The sequence below is a fragment of the Varanus komodoensis genome, unplaced genomic scaffold (genome assembly GCF_004798865.1).
Source record: "Varanus komodoensis strain SLA01 unplaced genomic scaffold, ASM479886v1 scaffold14_1, whole genome shotgun sequence".
Lineage (NCBI taxonomy): Eukaryota > Metazoa > Chordata > Lepidosauria > Squamata > Varanidae > Varanus > Varanus komodoensis.
Window position 1 is genome coordinate 20,141,101 of NW_025335438.1, and position 19,745 is coordinate 20,160,845.

The 19,745-nt window shown below is 38.4% G+C and overlaps 1 protein-coding gene across 7 annotated transcripts in view; it reads left to right on the plus strand.

Moving 5' to 3' along the window:
* Positions 1-19,745, plus strand: part of PRKDC (protein kinase, DNA-activated, catalytic subunit) — a 132,047-nt gene that overhangs the window by 110,176 nt on the left and 2,126 nt on the right. For 2 of the 7 annotated variants that reach the window (XM_044424162.1, XM_044424163.1), the window contains 14 exons: positions 37-227; positions 1,865-2,042; positions 2,859-3,019; positions 4,257-4,468; positions 6,708-6,795; positions 6,976-7,119; positions 8,558-8,762; positions 9,738-9,805; positions 10,103-10,323; positions 11,056-11,148; positions 14,353-14,439; positions 15,761-15,832; positions 16,395-16,596; positions 19,130-19,318. In XM_044424162.1, the coding sequence (XP_044280097.1) occupies positions 37-227; positions 1,865-2,042; positions 2,859-3,019; positions 4,257-4,468; positions 6,708-6,795; positions 6,976-7,119; positions 8,558-8,762; positions 9,738-9,805; positions 10,103-10,323; positions 11,056-11,148; positions 14,353-14,439; positions 15,761-15,832; positions 16,395-16,596; positions 19,130-19,318 (2,111 nt within the window). Of the gene's footprint in view, positions 1-36; positions 228-1,864; positions 2,043-2,858; positions 3,020-3,744; positions 4,070-4,090; positions 4,206-4,256; positions 4,469-6,707; positions 6,796-6,975; positions 7,120-8,557; positions 8,763-9,737; positions 9,806-10,102; positions 10,324-11,055; positions 11,149-14,352; positions 14,440-15,760; positions 15,833-16,394; positions 16,597-16,982; positions 17,044-19,129; positions 19,319-19,745 lie in introns of those variants that run through there. The other 5 variants (XM_044424164.1, XM_044424165.1, XR_006414094.1 and 2 more) reach the window with 5 other exon arrangements.

The window sequence follows — 19,745 nt, forward strand, 5'->3', positions numbered from 1 at the left end:
ATAAGAATATTCATTTTCCAACTTTTGACCCAACAGATGAGACCAAATTTGGGAACTTGAGTATCAATGTGTCAACTTTCTGCAACCAAAACCTTCTTCTGGGTACCACTTTCCACATTATGGCTAGTGCCCTTCACAAGGATCCAAGATCTCTCGAACAAATTGAGGAAGAAAAGGCTAGACAAGTCTTAGTGCTTTCAGGAGAAAAACCTGATAATATTGATAAGGTAATTTTTTCCTGCAATGTGAATTGCTGATTAGGTACACAGAGGTACCACTGGATTTTCATCCAAATCCAAAATGTTCTATATGTAAGTAAAAGGCTGCAGGAACTGCAGTGGAACTTAATGCTTTCCTAGATACAGGAGAACAAAAAGTAACCAATGTTCTTATCAGTGTGCATAGGGTTTTATTGTTTGAAAAGGGTATACTCCCTGCATGATTGGGAGGTAAATGACTTCCACTGTTCCTGCTACTTTCCACCTATGAATCCTGTTTCCTTTCTTCCCTTCTGCACCCTATTTCTGATGCCAAGCCTTAGTGTCTGTACGAAACGCATGCTTGGGCTCAGTCATTGCCTCTCAGTGGAACATACTTCATGGGTTGCTTGCAAGAGGAACAAAGGTAGTATATAAATGCAATGCAATAATAATCACCATGAAAACAGAACTTCTCAGTGTAGGAAAGTTACAGGAAAAACTGCAAGGACTATAAATGACTTTCAGCAAATATATCATCTCACTGAATCTTCCAATGTAGGACTAGGGAAACCGTTGGGCACCTGGGTGTGCATTGCTTGTGACAAAGGACAAATGACCTGTTCGGGAGTATTCAACATTCAAATGGCAACAGCTAGGAGTTCCCATTCTCCCAAAGTAAAACAAATCTCTAAAATCTATTTACATCTTTGAGATAGACAAAAATATCTCAGATGTATTTGATAGTAATATGGATGGATAGATAAAAACTTTACTTTGGTCAAAGACCGTATGGGAATAAGGTATTGGGATAACAGTGTCTGAGTTACTGAAATAAACCTGTATCAATAATAGTTAGGAAGAATTAGTTAAGATTGTTACTCCAGTGGAATATTATGCCAGTATGTCTGGCAAAATTAGTGAGTATAGGCATTGCAAAATGTTGGAGAAAGTATAATCAGCACTTTGTATGTGGAAATAATGTTTTGTTGAGTTACTATTTTGGAACACACTATTCTCAGAAATGGAAAAAAATTACACATTGATCTGTGTATGTTAAATCAACATTGGCTATGTTAACAATACAGGAAGAATAAAATGCAAAGTGGCTTCTAAGAAATTGTGTCTGTGTTCATGGTAGGCCACCAGGTAATACCTAGAATCTGGAAAACTGCAGAACATCTAAAATTGATATTTTGGTACAGGGAGCAGTGGCAAATAGCATGGTAGAAAAATTGATGTACCAACTGAAAGTAGCTAAAGACAATGTCAAAATTACTGATTCTTATAAAATTTGGTATGATCCAAATCAGAGTTGTACACAGCAAAGTTTGTAAAAGTCTTCCCTTAGATTTTGGAAAAGGGACTAAATGTTATTTTATGAACTATAAAGAAAACCTCCAAGTAGTCAATTATGTTCTTTTTCTGTAAAACTAAGGAGAAAACTATGTGAAATACGCTTCCCTCTGTCAATAACTCGATTTAAATTTTAAGGGATTTTAAAGTCTTTTTATATAAATCATTAGTTGTTTTGTGAAGTTCATATATAAATCTTGGTGTCATTATTTTTGAAAATGTTATTTTTTCAAAATGAGTTTTTACCATGTATTTTGTGGTATAAATCTATAAAGTTTGGTCATTTTCTGCCTGGTTTGTTCCAATTTCAGGTTATAGCAGGTCTAAATAAGAGAGCTTTCCAGTGCTTCAGCAGGTCTGCAAAGAAAGCTGAAGAGGTACAGTCCATGTCAACTGACCACATAGATACAAAAGGTATCATAGATGCATATATAACGTTAGCTAATTTCTGTGACACTCATCTCCGTAAAGAAGAAGAAAGCTCAGCAGGTGAGTTAAACAATGACTACTTATGCATCTGTGAGGAACATAGATCAAAGATAATTTAAAATAAATTCTCTTAGCTATTTTTCTGTGACATAGCTAGTCACTATCAGTTGGTTTCTACCATGTCTGTTTTGCATTGTGATGGTTTTACATGACTGCTACTGTGTATGGCATTGGTTTGAATTTTAGTTTTCTTGTTCTGACATAGTAAATACCTTGGTCATTTCACACGCTCAAACAATGACAACTCAAGATAGTTACAACACAGTAGACTGCATTTAAAGAAACTGTTTTAAGCAGTAATGACTGCATACAATATATGTACGTATATGGATTTTGGATACGCCTCAGTCATCATACATACTGAGAGCCAGTGTGGTGAAGTGGTTAAGAACATGGGACTGGGACTCAGACGACCTGGGTTCTAGCCCCTGCTCAGCCATGGAGCCAACTGGGTGGCTTTGGGCCAGTCACAGACTCTCAGCCCAACCTACCTCACAGGGTTGTTGTTATGGGGATAAGATGGAGGAGGAGAATGATGTAAGCTGCCTTGAGCCCTTTGTAGGAAAAAGGCAGGATATAAATCAGAAAAAAAATACTTTTAAAATTTCAGCCATCAGTAAGGTGGGAAAAGAGTTATAGCATCTGCATGTGGCAACATGCTTGAGGCAGTAGAACTATGTGGCGGTTAAGAAAGTACCCAACAAAAGCAAAAAAAGTTTTGTGTAAGTTCTGATAAGACACTGTATTGCCATAAATAACAGTAATTGTATTGAGAGTATAAGCATGGTTTCTGTTGTTCTTTTTGTATTTTGTCAGATATAAATGCTCTGGATTTTCAGGGATTCCCAGCCATTGTAGTTGATAAAGTAATACAAGCTTTGAAACTCAATTCAGAAGAAGCTAGATTAAAATTTCCCAGGCTATTGCAAATTGTGGAAAGGTATCCTGGAGAGACTTTGGGCCTTATGGCAAAAGAGGTGAGTGTTCCCTTCTCTGTGGGCAAACAAAGAAAAAGGATGAGTTTTGAAATGACATAGAATTATTAGGGTGGTTAAAAAGGAGTTGCAAAAAACTCCAGAAGTACCTTTCTAACTCAGTGAACGACAATACAATGCAAGTGCTATTTAATACAGCTAAATGTAAACTATTTCATATCAGGACAGAAAACCCTAACCATGTATGTTCAGGTGAGGTCTGAACTGGCAGTGACCCGCTAAGCAAGAGATCTTGGTTTCATGGTAGATAGCTCAGTCAGGTCAAGGGCAGCCGTGAAAATTCATGTTGTGAGGAACGGCATCATAAAATTGCTGATAACATTGCAAAGATATGGTACAGCAGTACTTGGAATTCTTGTGTAGTACAAGTTTTAACATTACAGAATCATATTGCACAGTTGGCAAAGGCAACCCACAGTATGAAGGGGTTGGAGCAAATGCTTTATAAGGAACTGTTAGAGTGTTTGAGAAAAAGGGTGGCGGGGGAAACCATGATCGACATTTAAACAATTTTGAGGGAGAGGTATAAGCCTTTCTCCCCATCTCAAGTACTAGAACTTGGAGTTATCCAGTAAAACTGACAGGGCAAACAAAAAGGTAATAAACTCAGTGTGTAATAATTTGTGGAATTTTCAGCTACAATATGTGGCAGTGGTTTCTAACTTAGAGGAAGTAAAACAGTTACAGTGGCTGTATACATTCTCCAGTTTCAAGGACAATGTATCATTGAATACCAGCATCAACAGGAAGTCTGTTGCCCTCATATTCTGCATGTGGACTTCATAAAGGAGACTGGTTGGCCACTGGAGGGAGCAGTTGCCTGACAACTGGTGTGTGATCCTGCAAGGCTCTTACTGTTTTCAGGGTTCTGCAACTTACCTGGAAGGACTATTCACTGCCTGTTTCTCACTGTGTTGAATCTCATGATGTTCGTGCTTGACTAATAAAGCTTTATATTGCCTTTCATCTCTTTTCAACGTTTGAAGAAATGAACCCTTTGGTTTGGTTTGGTTTGGTTTGGTTTGGTTTGGTTTTAAAGAATGCTTGTTCCAGGTATTGTGTATTGGCCACACAACTGTCTGCTCTTAACAGTTGTGCTTAGAAGTCAATCCATACACAGTTCCAGATGGAAAAATGTTGCTATCTTCTGACCGGTTCAGCAGTAGAGGTATGTATTGTTTGCTCTTGGTTACATTCATAGGTGTTTTATGTTTTACAGATGTCCTCAGTTCCTTGCTGGCAGTTCATTGGCTGGATCAGCCAGCTGATGGCAGTGCTTGATAAGGAGGAAGCCATGGCTGTGCAGCACACAGTGGAAGAAATTGCGGATAATTATCCACAGGCAATAGTTTATCCCTTCATGATCAGCAGTGAAAGCTTTTCTTTCCAGGAAACTATCACAGGGAATAGGAACAAGGAGTTTGTGGCAAGGTGGTATAAAAATGGCTAAAAATTTTCTGGAAGCAACTGATTTTTATGGCCAGTTCAAACAAGTGATATTTTCTAATAAGAATGAATATATTGTATGGAAACCTCCACCTCCACCCTCAAAAAAATACAGTACTTCAGGGGGAAATTCTGTAGTGATGCATATCTTCTCTGTTGCTCATTCTTTCACATACCTATGGGCTCTATAAGTGCATGGGCTCTAAATATAAGCCTGCTGGAAGAGGGTTGGTAGAAGCTGGCTTGTATTCCCTTTGATTTTCCTGCCAGCTCCTACAGCCACTTGAAAATGTGCTACAAGGATCAGGGCCCTTACTGGGTGGGGTGAGTTATGTTCAGAGTTCAGGGGCTGGGAAAGTTCATTAACAAATTAGGCAGTGACACTTTTGAGTGAAGTGTCTTTTCATCCTTCTGTACCATAGTCCACCCAACTCAGTGGGGGTCCCTGAACACTATAGGAAACTGGAGAAGAAAGGAGAGGAGGGCAAGTCAGCTCCTCTCTGTCTCCTTCCACAGGCAGCTACCTTTGCTCCGTGCCTGTGGTATTCAGACTAGTATTTAAAAACAGGTGGTTCTGATCCTATATAGCCCTTATGACTAGTAGCCATTGGAAGCCATATCTTCCATGAATTTGTCTAATCCCCTTTTTAAAGCATTGAAGTTGGTGGCCATAGTTTAATCATGAGCTATGTGAAAAAATACTATCTTCCATCTGTAACAAATCTTCCAGCATTCTGCATCATTGAATGAACCAGGATTATACTATAATGAAAATATTTCTCTTTTTCTATGTTATGTGTACTAGCTCTATAATACCATTACATTCAGCAAAACATTATTTTTAAGTAAATATATGCAAGATTGATGCTGAAATTTTATGCATAAGTCTCACTGGTTTTCTTGGAGTATCATGGGTGTTAGCCTATCTAGTTCAGTGTTGCCTACACCAGGGTTAGGCAATCCTTTGGGCCTATGAGTACCTCTGAGAAAATATCATGAGAATAATCATAAAATGATTCCTAGGAATGGGCATGGCTAGTCACAAAAGAGATGCCCTGCCCAGAAACATTCATGGAGACATCAAAATGGCAGCAGCGAGAGGCTCCCAGGTCACTTTGAAGCAATTTGTCCATAAGAAAGTGGACAGATTTGGTACATAACCATATTTGAAAAATAAAATTGAGAAGAGCAGTGGGGTGTCCTGTTGGGCACCAAGGAAGAACATCAGTTACTGTGCAGTACAGAAATGTGATAAATTCATGGGAAAAAGAATGAAGGTACTTGGAGGCATCTCATTGTCAGTGTCCAGAATCCTTCCTGTGGACTGAACATAGGCCCTTTCGAATGGAAAGGATGTGCTTTGCCATTGAGGCAATTTGCCCATCCACAGAGCAAGCATCTGAAACTGAATAGTACATCATAGGAAACAATGTCTATAGAATTGGTTTGAATTCCTTGTTAAATGAATTAACAAGGCTTTAAACTGGTTATTGATACAACAAAATAAACTTGCTTCATGTGACATGACAGCCACTGTGGCTTAATTTACCTGTTGGACATACGCTGTGCCAGCTGTCCATGGGTACCAATTTTGCAGGGAACTGTCTTGCAATGGCTTGTCATACTGTGGGGATGCAGATGTCAGGGATTTATTTATATTTATATCCTGCCTTTTTTTAAATTTTGCTTTCAAAGAATTTAAGGGAACTTACATAAGTTTCCTCTTCTTAATCTTATGCTCACAGCAACTCTGAGTGGTCGGTTGGGCTGGGGTCTGTTTGGGCACAAAGTCGCCCAGTTAGTTCCATGGCTGAGTGGGAACTAGAACCCAAATTTCCTGGGTCCCAGTCTTCACTGTTAATCACTACATCACACTGGCTCACTGGTTGGTTGAGATGAGCCTCAAAGGTCTCTCAACCCCTGCCTTCCTGCCTGATTTTGCACCACACAACAAGCCATGGCAAGCCATGCACCTTTGAGTGCCATGCAGAAATGGTGCCTGTGGGCACTCGACATAGTGCAACACCTCCACCTTAAATTAAGCCATAGTGGTGGCTGTGCCTTGAGAACCTTGTCATTGTGCCTTAAGTTTCCTCTTGCAGTTTTTGAATACTGTTTAGGAAAACTTCTTTTGTGCCTAATGATAGCTTTAAGCTATATAATTTGTAAACAAAGAATGTTTTGTGATAGTTTTTTGTTTTTCTTGTGATTCCTTCTTTCACAGGATTAAAAACAAGTTAGAAAGAGGAGGAGTGGTCCAAGATTTTGTGCATGCCTTGGAGCAGCTTTCCAATCCTGTAATGCTCTTCAGGGTACAGTAGCCAATTCCTTCATACTATGAGATTTAAAAAGTTATTTAGTGTTTATGTAGTGGTTTTTGAGTAGTTAGTGTACGTTTTTTGCTTAATTTTCATTTCTAGCCATTATCTTTAAATGTTTGCCTTCTCTTTGCATGGAAAAAAGAGAATCCTTTTTTTCCCCTGAACTTACAGGATTGGACTGAAGATATTAAAATTGAGCTGGGAAAAAATAAGAGAAATAAAAATGACATCCAGCAGTTGTACAATGGAATGTACCAGAAGTTAGGAGATTTACAGACTCCAGGTCTTGGGTTGTTTAGAAAACTATTTATTCAGGTATGTATTGTTATACCAGTCAAATGTTAGTTATGTATAAAAGCAGAGTTAAGATATGAGGGAAATTCTGAATTGAATGGTTATATTTATAATAATCCTGACTTACTTGTAACTGTGCAGGCCTCAAAAATGGTTCTTAGCTTTAGTTCTCTTCTGTGGTCTCAGTACGTACCATATGGTCTCTACACCCAGCAGAGCATTGATGTGGGAAACTTATATAACTGCAGAACTTAGACAGGGATGCTTCATCCACCTGTCATTAGCGGGTTCCCACCCATTCCCCAAGTTTCTTTTCAACCACCATTGTTGCTATCTCTCACTGAACATCTGTTGTTTCTTAGAGATGGCAGGTTTTAATTTAATTGTTTTTCTTATTTGTTCCTGCTGTCCTTTTTCTTCTATCATTATTTTTATTTTTGTTTAAGAAAACACACAATAGAACTGTATTTATTGGTTGCAATCACCCAATCACCATCAGGCATATGCCCTTTAAGGTGTGCAGTGTAGAACCAACCTTCAGATGTCCACTCATTCTGCCTGATCTGCCTTGGACCAGGCATGTTGTTACTGGTTATGCCCAGTATAAGGCCTTCACTAAACAGACTCAGAGGAATAGGCTAGATCGGCACCAGTAGTGTGCACTGGAAGCAACAGAGGCTCTGAAGAAGGTGATAGCTCAGCCAAGGCCTTCATCACCCTCTTTTTGACATCTCAGGGTAGACCTTCAAAGGGCTGTGACCCCAACACTGGGGAGCTGGCTCACATTCGTGCTTGACATGAACATCTCAAAGTGAGGACCCCAAAGCCAAACTTCAGAAGGATACCATGAAGAAGGGAGGAGCATCTCAGTCCTCTGACCCTGTGGATAAGCCCCTACCACCAAGACTTCCTCCACTGCTGATAATGACATTGTCAATTCCAGTGTTGGTTCTGGCACAGGAGCCAATCCTGATAATCTGAACCTCTGAAGGAAAAGTACAAGACCTAGGTTCAGCCAGACCTTGAGGAGGTGTATGTACTTGACTGCAGTCTTCCTCATGATAATCAGCAGCACTGGGATGGCTGCTTCTTGTCACATTCCCCAGAGAGAACCATCCGGTTCAGCAAACTTTGCTGTGTTGCCTTCAGTTTCTTCTCCTGATGCAGCAGTGGACACTCAAGGTCCAGTGTTTTCCTCTGAAGATCTGTCAGGGTTGAGCTAGTTGGCCCCATCTGTTTGCAGGGCTGTGTATGCATTGCACTAATTTCAAACACCATACATAATCTGCATGTCAAAGACACAACTGAAAGCTGTGGCAATATGCCAAGGTAATCTATAAGGTACTGGCAATATGCCAAGGATGCATCTGTGCTCATCTAGCTGTATTTAGGAATTAAGTAGGCTAAATACTTCACCTGTTACGAAGTTAATGCTTTTCTTAAAAAAATTCTGCTTCAGAAATTTGGAAAGGAATTTGAGAATTATTTTGGTAAAAGAGGCTGCAAACTGCTAGATATGAGTTCCAGTGACTTCAACACTATTGTAGACTCACTTCTCTCCAAAATGAAAGAATATCAGAAAGAACCTGGGAATCTGAAAGAGTGCTCCTCTTGGATGAGTGAGTTCAAACCAGAATTCTTAAGAATGGAGCTGGAAATTCCTGGTAAGTGAAGTCCTCGATTAGTAAAGGAAGTAATTGTTAAATGAAAAAAAAAATATTGCTAAAGAGAAGGGTTAAATCATATCCATGCATTTCATGTGTTTATACCCACTTCATGGCCCTAAATATCTATACTTGCAGTGGGTGAACTCTGTTACCTGAGAGAAATGTTTTTGCCAGCCCTTACAGCCTGAAGTGCCTGATTCTGTCTAATCTTGGAAGCTAAGCAGGATTGGGCCTTGTTGAAATCTGACTGGTTGACTATGTTGTGAATCGCCTAGAGAGCTTTGGCTATGCATGCTAGAGAAATGTGATAATAATTTCTTCTTTATATTTTGTTCTCAAATTTAATAAGTTACAGATGATTTAACATTCATTTTGGAGGACTGTGTGTTCCATCCAAATGTTTGGAGTATCAGAATCTAATACCTAAAGTTAAAAACACATGAAAAAATAATTTTCAGTTGAAATGTGGTATGAAAATAAAGAATGTGCTGTTCCAAAATAAAAACTTACTGGTGACATAGTTACTGCCATGAGCACAACATATTCTGGCTCCTGTATGAGAAAGGCTTTTACCCCACTTGATACCATACATGGTTCAGAACATGAGGGGTGCTGTTGGCTCGCTAGAAGAGGGATGCTCTTTCCTAGAAGAAAACATCGCTGGAAGTTGGGTTCTGCACCTGCTTGCTCTATATATTGGCACAGATCTCTGGGTTTGACAAAACCAGCTGGGCAAACCAGGAATCTTGAATATGCTAGGAGAGCTCTATTTTCAGCCAGAAAACTGCTGTCATGGCTAACATTGTGAGAACTGTGTGGGGAACATCCTAAGTGGACACTCTTCCTGCTTGGTTAAGGCCATGAAAACAGACTCTTGATCACTAGGATTTTCTACCAGTAAAGTGTAAGTTGCTACCTTATCCACTTACTTGAATAAGGACTTTGAAAGAAAGATTACTTTTTCTTATTCAGGTCAATATAATGGTAAAGGAAAGCCAATGCCGGAGTACCATGTCAAAATTTCTGGATTTGATCAGCGGGTATGTTAATATATTAATGTACACTGTTAATATTATGGTAGAAAAGTAGTGTATATAGGAAAATTATCCAGCATTCCCACCATGATCAGACTATTTCTGCTAATATTGATACCAAATATCCCAAAATAATGTTTAATATATAGTGTTTATATTTCACTATCTTGTGAAATGACGCAAATCTAGATTTTTTTTAATCAGATGACACAGAAATGTAGGCACTTTTCTGCTGATCTAACTCCTATACTGCAATATTTTTAAAGTGAAAACTACTTTTTTCTTTATTCCATTTTGTCCAAGATAAAAGTAATGCATTCCATCCGGAAACCAAAGCGTATAATTATCAGAGGCAGTGATGAGCAAGAATATCCCTTCCTTGTGAAAGGAGGAGAAGACCTCCGGCAAGACCAGCGCATTGAGCAGCTCTTTGATGTTATGAATATTGTCCTTTTACGAGACGCTGCCTGCAGCCAAAGAAACATGCAGTTAAAAACATACCAAGTTATTCCAATGACCACCCGGTAGGCAATAGCTAGTTTCTCATGTTGCATATGTGTCAATCTTTATTGCATGAATTAGGAGGAGGAATATCTCACATCTCTATGTCATATATACCATATAAGCAAAGATATAAATAATCTTTTAGAATTTTAATAAATATCAATAATTACCAAATACTTAGTTATTTATACTGCATTCTAAAATGATTGTCTTAGAACTACTTAAAAGTCCAAAAGCAAATCCTTGGAGGATGCCAATGTTTACATCCCTCCATTGCAAAAATTTACCTTTTATTCATATTCTCTTTCTGTCCTTTACATCATTACTTTGTTGTTCAAGGATATTAAAATGTCACACTGAAGAGGTGAGTTTTGAAACAGCCTTTCTGCTTTAGTTAAGCAACTGTAAGATAATCTGGGTGTCATACATGTCTGCACATTTATGAAGTGCAAGCTAAAATATTGCAGTAGACATCCAGTAATCATCCCCAGTATCTGTGATGCTAAGTAAAATGCCTACTTATTTTACTACACATTTGAGAAGGTTGGTGCTCTGACTCTAGCCATGATGTTGTTTTAGTATATCATACTCTACAATCTTCTGCTTGTAGATTTCTTGTAGGCAACTGGTTGGATAGTATGAATAGAATGCTGGATGAATAGATGGACCCTTGGTCTGATCCAGCATAGCTCTGTTATGGTGTTTACTTTTGCCAAATTATTTATACACATGTTGGATATGTTATCTTACAGGATAGGCTTAATTGAATGGCTTGAGAATACCTGTACTTTAAAAGAGTTTCTTCTGAAGAGCATGTCTGAACAGGAAAAGAGTGACTATAGCAGGTAATTACAATGTATAACTTTGTTCCGGGATGTTAAGAAAATATCTTTATAGATAGGCAAAAAGTATGACAGTTGATTAACAGTATTTACTGTATAATGTCCATTGGAATAGCTGACAATAAAACTTCAGCAGGCGAAAAGCATTTCCTGCCCTAGATTAATAATTGGCAGCTGTTCATTTAATGGTCCTCGTTTCACCTCCAACCTACATTCATTTAAATAAGTAGGCACAGAAAGAGCTTACTATCTCCCTTAGTTTTTTCATAATCACAATGTTCTTATCAATGGATTGCTTTTTACAAGCAGGTTTTTAAAAAAAAATTTGCTTGACTAAGCAGGAACTGAACTTCAGTCACAATGAAGGTAAATGTGAGTTCATGCTCAGCATGGATAGTACTGCGTCTCATTCCTGCATTAAGAGACAGGAAGAATGTCTGAGGAGCATTCTTAACTTACAGTATCACTCTACAGAAGCCAAATCTAAACCATTTTCCATCATGGAAGTACCTTGCAATCCAATGAACAAATATCGTAGTGTTGAAAATAGCCCCACGTGTATATGCAAACACTATAGAACTGAAGGGAGGGGTTGTGGGGGGGGTACTCAATACCATAATGCTGCTTTTGCCACATCTTGGTGCCTGTTATTTTCCATCAGGACTCATTAAACTGTTTTCTATTTGCTACCTGTGGCATAATTCGTTTGACAGTTGTATTAAATTGGATTTAACAGTTGGATTTAAATTCATAAAGTAGTATCAGCACATCAATTCTGTAGTTTTCAAAAAGAACCATTTGCTTTAACATTCATCTGCACCACCTGTTTTCTATCTTTTAATTTGCTCTCAAGGATGTTGAATATATTCTAAGAAATAAAGTAATAGTAAACATTGTCCATCGTGTAACTAATTCTTAAATGCAGTGGGCATTTAAGCAATTGCTAGACCATTTTTAACAGTTTAAATGGACTTGATTCAACACAAAATTTGTAATAACTGTTCATAAAGGGGAAAAGAAATTTGTCAAACAGAATGCTAACAAATACCGCAATCACATGCAAGTAAAGATAGAAAAAAAATCTGTATTGTTGTTAATTGTATAAAATTAACATTGTTAGGAAGTGCTTGTGGAATGAGCTCAGTTCATAGAATCAGGATAGTAGTGTTGGAAGGGGCCAGAGGGCCAACTGGTCCAAACTCCTGCTCAGTGCAGGACTTCCAAGTTAAACCATCCCTCTCAGATGACTGTCCAGTTGTATCTTGAATGCCTCTAGTGTGGGAGAACTCTGTCCTCCCTAGATAATTGGTTCCATTGTTCTAACAGTGAGGAAATTTTTCCTAATATCTAGCTGGAATCTGGATCTGTAACTTGAGCCTGTTTTCTGATACCCTGCATTCTGGGATGACTGAAAAGAGATCCCTTCCTCCTTTGTGACAGCCTTTCAAGTACTTGTAGAGTGTTATATCTCCCATCGGTCTTCTCTTCTCTAGGCTAAACATACTCAGTTCTTTCAATCCCTTTTCACAGGGCTTTGTTTCCAGTCCCTGGATCATTCTTGTTGATCTCCTCTGAACCCTTTCCAGTTTGTCTGCATCTTTCTTAAACTGTGGTGCCCTGAACTCGACACAGTAGTCCAGATTAGGCCTCACCAGTGCTGACTAAATAGGAACTAGTACTTCATGGGATTTGGAAGTGATACTTCTCTTAATGAAGCCCAAAATAGCATCTGCTGTTTTTGCCGCCACATAACATTGTTGACTTATATTCAGCTTGTGATCTACAACAATTTCAAGATCCTTCTCGCATGCAGTATTGTTGAGCCAGGTGTTCTCCATCTTGTAATGATACATTTGGTTTCTTTTTTCCTAGAGGCAGAACTTTGCATTTGTCCCAACTGAATTTCGTTCTGTTATTTTCAGCCCAGCATTCCAGCTTATGAAAAATTGAATCTTCTTTCTGTCTTCCAGGGTATTAGCTATACAACCTTGTGTATTTCTGAAAATTTGATAACTATCCCCTGCATTTCTTCAGGACTGAACCCTGTGGTGCCTCAACTTGCTACCTCTCCCCAGTTTGAGTAGGTGCCATCGATGAGCACTCTTTGAGTCTTCTTCCGTATCCGGCTGTGGATCTGTGGATCTATCTTCTTCTCTAGGAAGAGCTATGGACCTACCTGATCATTGCTCTATCTAGCCACTTTTAGCTAGTTTGCTAAGAAAGATATCATTGGACACTTTGCTAAAGCCTTGCTGAAGTCAAAATAATGTTCACAGCATTCCCACAGTCTATTAAGGAGGTTACGTAATAAGAAAAATGAAATCAGATTAGTCTGGCAGGATTTGTTCTTGAAGAATCCATGTTGGCAGTCCATGCATTGCTTTCAAGGTGTTTGCAACTGTCTGCTCTATAATCTGCTCCAGAATTCTCCCAGCTGTTGATGTCAGACTGACTGCCTGTAGTTCCCAAGTTCTTCTTTTCAACTGTCTTGAAGATAGGGACATCATTATCCCTTTCCAATCATCTGGCACTTTCCCTGTCCTCCATGATTTCTCAAAGATAGACAGTGGTTCTGAGAGTTCTCAGCATAAAGGAGTCATCCTTTATGACTCTAGGATGGAGTTCATCACATCCTGGAGATTTGAACTCATTTATCCTAATTAGATGATCCTTGACCATTTCCCTATCAGTCATGAACTGCCATCCTGCTCCTTCAGCTTGTTCTTTCCTTTCATCGGGAAGGTCATAGATCTTCATCTGAGAGAAGACTGAGTTAAATTAAACATTTTGATACAAGACATGATATGGAATGTTTCTAACTGCAAATGACAATAACTGTGCCTGATTTGAGTTCCAGGTCAAATAGAGTAGCTCAGAGTACTTAGCTCTAATAGCCATATGTTAGTTGGAAGAGAGCAGAAGCAAAAGGATAAAGCTTGCTTAAAGTGGGAACAAAGAGCTTTCGCATGTTAGGTATTTGTATAGTGTTTTGTCTATTTCAATAGGAATTTTCTGTTCTTCTGGAATCTTATTTGTCAATAAGCAATATCTCCTCTTGGTTTAAAATGTTTTCTTATGTTAAATGGTTTTCCACATTGTACTCAATGTTAAAAAATCAGAAAACAAATACAGCATTGTGTGCCTTTCAATTGATACTTAAACAATTTGTTTCAATGTTATGTTTATGTGTTTTTCCCCATTTACCAGCCCCAGTGGTCCTTACACTGATTATAGTGATTGGCTAACCAAGATGGGAGGGACTAAAGCAACTCTACGCTACACACTTATGTTCCAGTAAGTCTCAGAAATAATTGTTATCCCTTAATAATATTAAGTTTTCCCCCAAGTAATGATATGATGATGGTTCTACTTGTGTTAGCATATGCTGAGTCAGGACCACGACAAATGTTATCTCATCTAATGCAAATTGGAACAATTTTTTGCTTAGTTCTTCAGAAGAAGCAATTCTGCACTTACTGTATCTATAAGTGCACATTGCCCTTTTTGCCATGCTTCTTTCTGTTGGTATTGGCAAGAAAAAGCACATTCTCAGAGATGACATATTTTCTGCATATAATAGGAAAATGTATTGTTAACCTCAGATGCTTAGTCTAACAATGGCTGTATTGTTTCATCCATTGATTGATAGTACAGTGCATGAGCCAGTTAAGCCAGAGTATTGAGTTTAAGCCAGAAGAAACCATTTTAAGAACAGGTGTAATGCAGTATTACATTGTGTTGAATATGATCTCTTGCAGTGAAAACATGCATAGAGTGGTGTGATATGTTTCCGAGTACTAGCCATTGCAGTACTAGCCATTCTCCATGATGAGCTGAAATTTTCTCAGAGGAAAATCCTATTTCAGACAATGAGTAGGAAACGACAGGTGGTTATCATTAACTCCTATGAAGTGATATAATATAAAAATCTGCATTTGCCTCCAGGTTCCCCAGATGATTTTCTTACCAATTTTTAGATCTGGGTTTTCTTGTAGTGTTAAGATGCAATTCTAAAACTGAATTAACTTTGTCAAGAAGGCCTAAGAGGTGAAGGACAATGGGGAGCAAGCATTCTTGGAAATACTGTAAATGGGACGAAGGAAGGTTAACTAAGAGAGGATTGTAAGACTGTGGTAGTATTTTAAGCTAGTCCCCAAACCAGGCAAGCAGGGCACTCCCAAGAACAGTTTACTCTCACTGAAGTGAATTCATGCTGACCAAAGATAGATACCCTTCTGAATAATCCTCACAAAAGTGCCTAACATTTGTTTATCTTAATTTGTCTATGAGCTTTGTTTCATGTATTTTGGAGAGTCTACTGTTGTAAAGTACTTACACATAGTATGACACAGTATATTAAACTGCTAAAGAGAATTACTCAGGAATAGTAGTATTCTGTACGCAGCACTATCAGTGTTCATAATGCTTTGCCATACTCAAAGAGGTTATAGTCTAATGGCTGACAGTGGAGCAGGAACAGAAAGCCATCTAAGAGGAACATCTGCAATAAATGCAAACTAAAGATTTATCAAAAACGGTTGCTTCTGATTCTGGATTTTTTTTTTATCACAGATCACATTCATTAATATAGTGGTTCTGCTTCACTCACTTTCAGGCGAGCTAGCCGTACAGAAACAGTGACATCTTTCCAGCGACGAGAGAAGCGTGTTCCTGAAGACCTGCTGAGGTATGTTTTTATTTGCTACAGCCATTGAAAAAGATTAATTAGGTTAATTATTATTCAGATTAATAGAACCTAATGGTTGCCTACAGAAATTATCATACAGCCAAGAGCCACAGATCCTTCTCTTCCCATGTTCCCTGTTTTCTCTCTTTCCTCCTTCACGGACAGGCTGCTGGCTCACAATTAAACAAAACACCCCTCTCTCAGGAGCCTTCATTGATCAGCCTAACAGTAATATTTTTTTGTTCCCTTCCATTATGGCCAATGAGCCAGTGGTGGGGTACCTTTCCACACCCCAGTGTTGTTTGACTACAAATCCCATGACCATTATCAGTTATGCTGGTTTATACTGATGGGAACTGGAATCTAACAAGATCTGAGGGGGCACAAGTTTCCAACTACTACCTTCAAGCTTTTTAGTATGAAAGAGTGAAAATAGAGGGGGATTATTTGATCTAACTGTCTTATGTTTCAGTATCCTCAAAGCTACACCTCTGGAAATGAGAACAACTGAAGCTATACTTTAGCTGCACCTAATACATATTTTTTTAATGCTTGTCTTAAGGAGAGCCTTTGTTAAGATGAGTACAACACCAGAGGCCTTTTTATCCCTGCGATACCATTTTGCAAGCTCCCATGCCTTGATGTGCATCAGCCACTGGATTGTTGGTATTGGAGATCGACATTTATCCAATTTTATGATCAGTATGGAGACAGGTGGCATGGTGGGAATAGACTTTGGACATGCATTTGGTTCTGCTACACAGGTACTCTCCCTCTACTTTTTCTAATTATATGGGTTAGCGGTACTAAATGTTATGGAAAGCAAATTGTGTTTCTTTTTTTTTAAGAAAATACTATGAATACCTACTGGTTCCCTTGTAGGAATTTTAACTTTGTTTTCTAGGCAACACATAATTCAAATAAAGCAACATACTGAATATTACTCTCTTACAACTTTTGGACCTTGCACACAACTGAGTGAATATTTCAACAATAAGAAGTTAAAGCTAAACCTAGTTAACAAGAAGATGCATGCTAGTTGTTTGCAAGCATGATCTTATTGGAATAGGTGAAAATTAGTAAAATTCAAATGCACCTAAGCCTACTTGTTTGTTTAATCTTTTATTTTCCATTTACATTCTCAAAACAGGTTTATCATGCAAAACAATAATAAAAACATCACTATTAACATACAAATAAAACCTGTGCAGGTAAGTTGGAATGATGATTCTCTAATGCAGAGAACAACAGAATGGATCCTGTTTGGTAGAAATAATTAGCTTAAATTGGGAAGGAAGCCAATTTTAGGTATGTTGCAGTGGTTTCTAGATAGGACAACTACAGTGCTTTGCAGAAGTATTCACACACACACTGACATTTCCACATTTTGTTACATTAACATGAAATTAAAATGGACTGAATTGGAAATGTTGATCTATACAAGACATTAAACAATGTGAAGCTGTAAAATATTTTTATTGTGACACAAAAGTAAACAAAAACAAATTGGGATTTGTAGGTTATGTAAGTATTCACTCCTCTTGGTCTGACATAAGTTTAGTAAGCTTTGGTAGAACCCACTCCCCCTAGCAGCTACATTCTGTAAATAACAAGCAAAGCCACTTATGTGCTAGTGCCACATGATCATAGATTAAATGCATCTGTTTCCAGAAGCCTCCAAAGAAGAGAGCACATCCTAAGTCAGACAGCACATCTAAACAAACAACATTGTAAGCCCAAGGAGCTATCAAAACAACTCCACAATAAAGTTGTGCCAAAACACCTATCAGAGCTGTGTTGTTATTTTTTTAAAAAAACTTAAGTTTATCTCCCCAGAGCACTCTTAGTCCACTAATACAAATGGAATGAATATGGCTGAATTGTGACTGCCTAGTGAAGGCCATCCACCAAAACTAAGTGGTTGGGTAAGGAAAGCAATTAGTCAGAGAAACAACCAAGAAACTTCTATCAGGCAGCTGGAAAGATCTACTACTTAGCTGTCCCATAGATGGTTTCTCCTATCTATCAGTCAGATGCACCACAGTGTTGAAAAGAAAGACATTGGTGAAACAAACCCTTATCAGTAATGCCACTGTGATGTGGTGGTTAGTGCTGGATTGAGGACCCAGGAGATCCACATTTAGTCCCCACTCAGCCATGAAGCTTGCTGGGTGACCTTGGCTCACAGCCCCTCAGGTCAGCCCACCTCACAGGGTTGATGCTGGGAAGATAAAAGACAAGATATATAAGCCACTTTGGCTCCTCACAAGAGGAGAAATGATGGAATATAAATGCAATGTCATAACAATATCAAAGATATATAGGAATACAGCAAATGTGTAGTCATGGGTTGTCTGACCTGGTAAGACCAACATTGAACTTTTTGGTGTTCCTGCAAAACACTATGTCTGGCACAAGGCTAATAGTGAGAACACCATCCCTGCAGTGAAGCTTGGTGGTGGCAGCATGGGACTGGGAAACTGGACAGGATTGAGGGCAAGATGGATGCAGCCAGAAAAAGCAATTCTAGAGGAAAACCTGCCTCAGTCTGCAAGGGACCTGGGTATGTGAGGGTGGCTTACCATCCAGCAGGATAATGACCCTAAACTGGAATGTTACTGGAATGGTCTAAAAATTAAGAACATAAATGTCTTAGAATGGCTTCATCAAAGCCCAGACCTCAAGCCAACTAAGAATCTGTGGTAAGACTTGGAAATTGCTCCCATCCGACCTCAAAGAGCTGGAGTAGTTTTACTTGGAATAAACAGTGCAGGATTCAGATGCACAAAGCTGACAGATACTGAGGAATACTCACAGCTGGAATTCTTTTCAAAGGTGCTTCTACTGTGTATTGAGTTGGTGTGAGGGGTAGGGATGAATACTTATGCAACCAACAGATACAAGTTCACTTTTGATTACTGTATTTCAAGTGGTAACAATGCCAGTTCAATCAGTTTCAATTCTAGGCTGTAACACAACAAAGTGTTTAAAAAAAATCAAAGGAATGTGAATACTTCTTCTGCAATGCAGTATATTGCTAAAATAGCTGCTCTGAACTTGGTGAAGGAAATGTAAGATAAAAACATAATGAATATGATAATACTTTATATGATGTCCACATTAGTATCTACCTTCCAATTTATTTATTTATTTTCATTTATTCATTAATTGCAAACTGTTCTGCCTGGTGACAAAAAAGAGATAAATTAACCATTCTTGCTGGGTTTGCAGATTTGTCAAGTAGTTTTTGGTTTTGTTTTTAAAGTCATTTCCCCCCTCCCACTGCTTTCTCTGTAGTTTCTACCAGTGCCGGAATTGATGCCTTTCCGTTTGACTCGCCAGTTCATTAATTTGATGTTACCCATGAAAGAATCAGGTCTTGTTTGCAGTGTGATGGTGCATTCCTTAAAAGCTTATCGTGTAGATCAAGACATTCTTATTAATACGATGGATATATTTGTGAAGGAGCCTTCCTTGGATTGGAAAGTAGGTCACCTTTTTTGTTATTTCTGGTGAATCTGAACAAACGAAGATAAACAGTTTCATAGATTCCTATAACAGAGAGAATGGCTAGATGACCTGTCAAATTCTTATTTAGTCATTACTGACTATACTTGCAGCTTTCCAATCTTAGGTTGCATTCTGCTTGTGGAAATAAAGCCTTGCCTTAACGAATGCATAACCCAGTTTACATGTCATGGTTGCAATTCCTAGATTATTATTAACCCAGGAAGTGCAAAGGATGAGTACACAAGTCATTAGTCTTTTTAGTTAACAACCCAAGAATGCCCTGCTCTCCTGGGTGGTTTCATGACATGCAAACCTGGAAATTTTAGGTTGTTTATTGATTAAATGATCCAAATTTAAATCATTAACAAGCCATGGGTTAACTCTGGGTTGTTTAACCCATAAA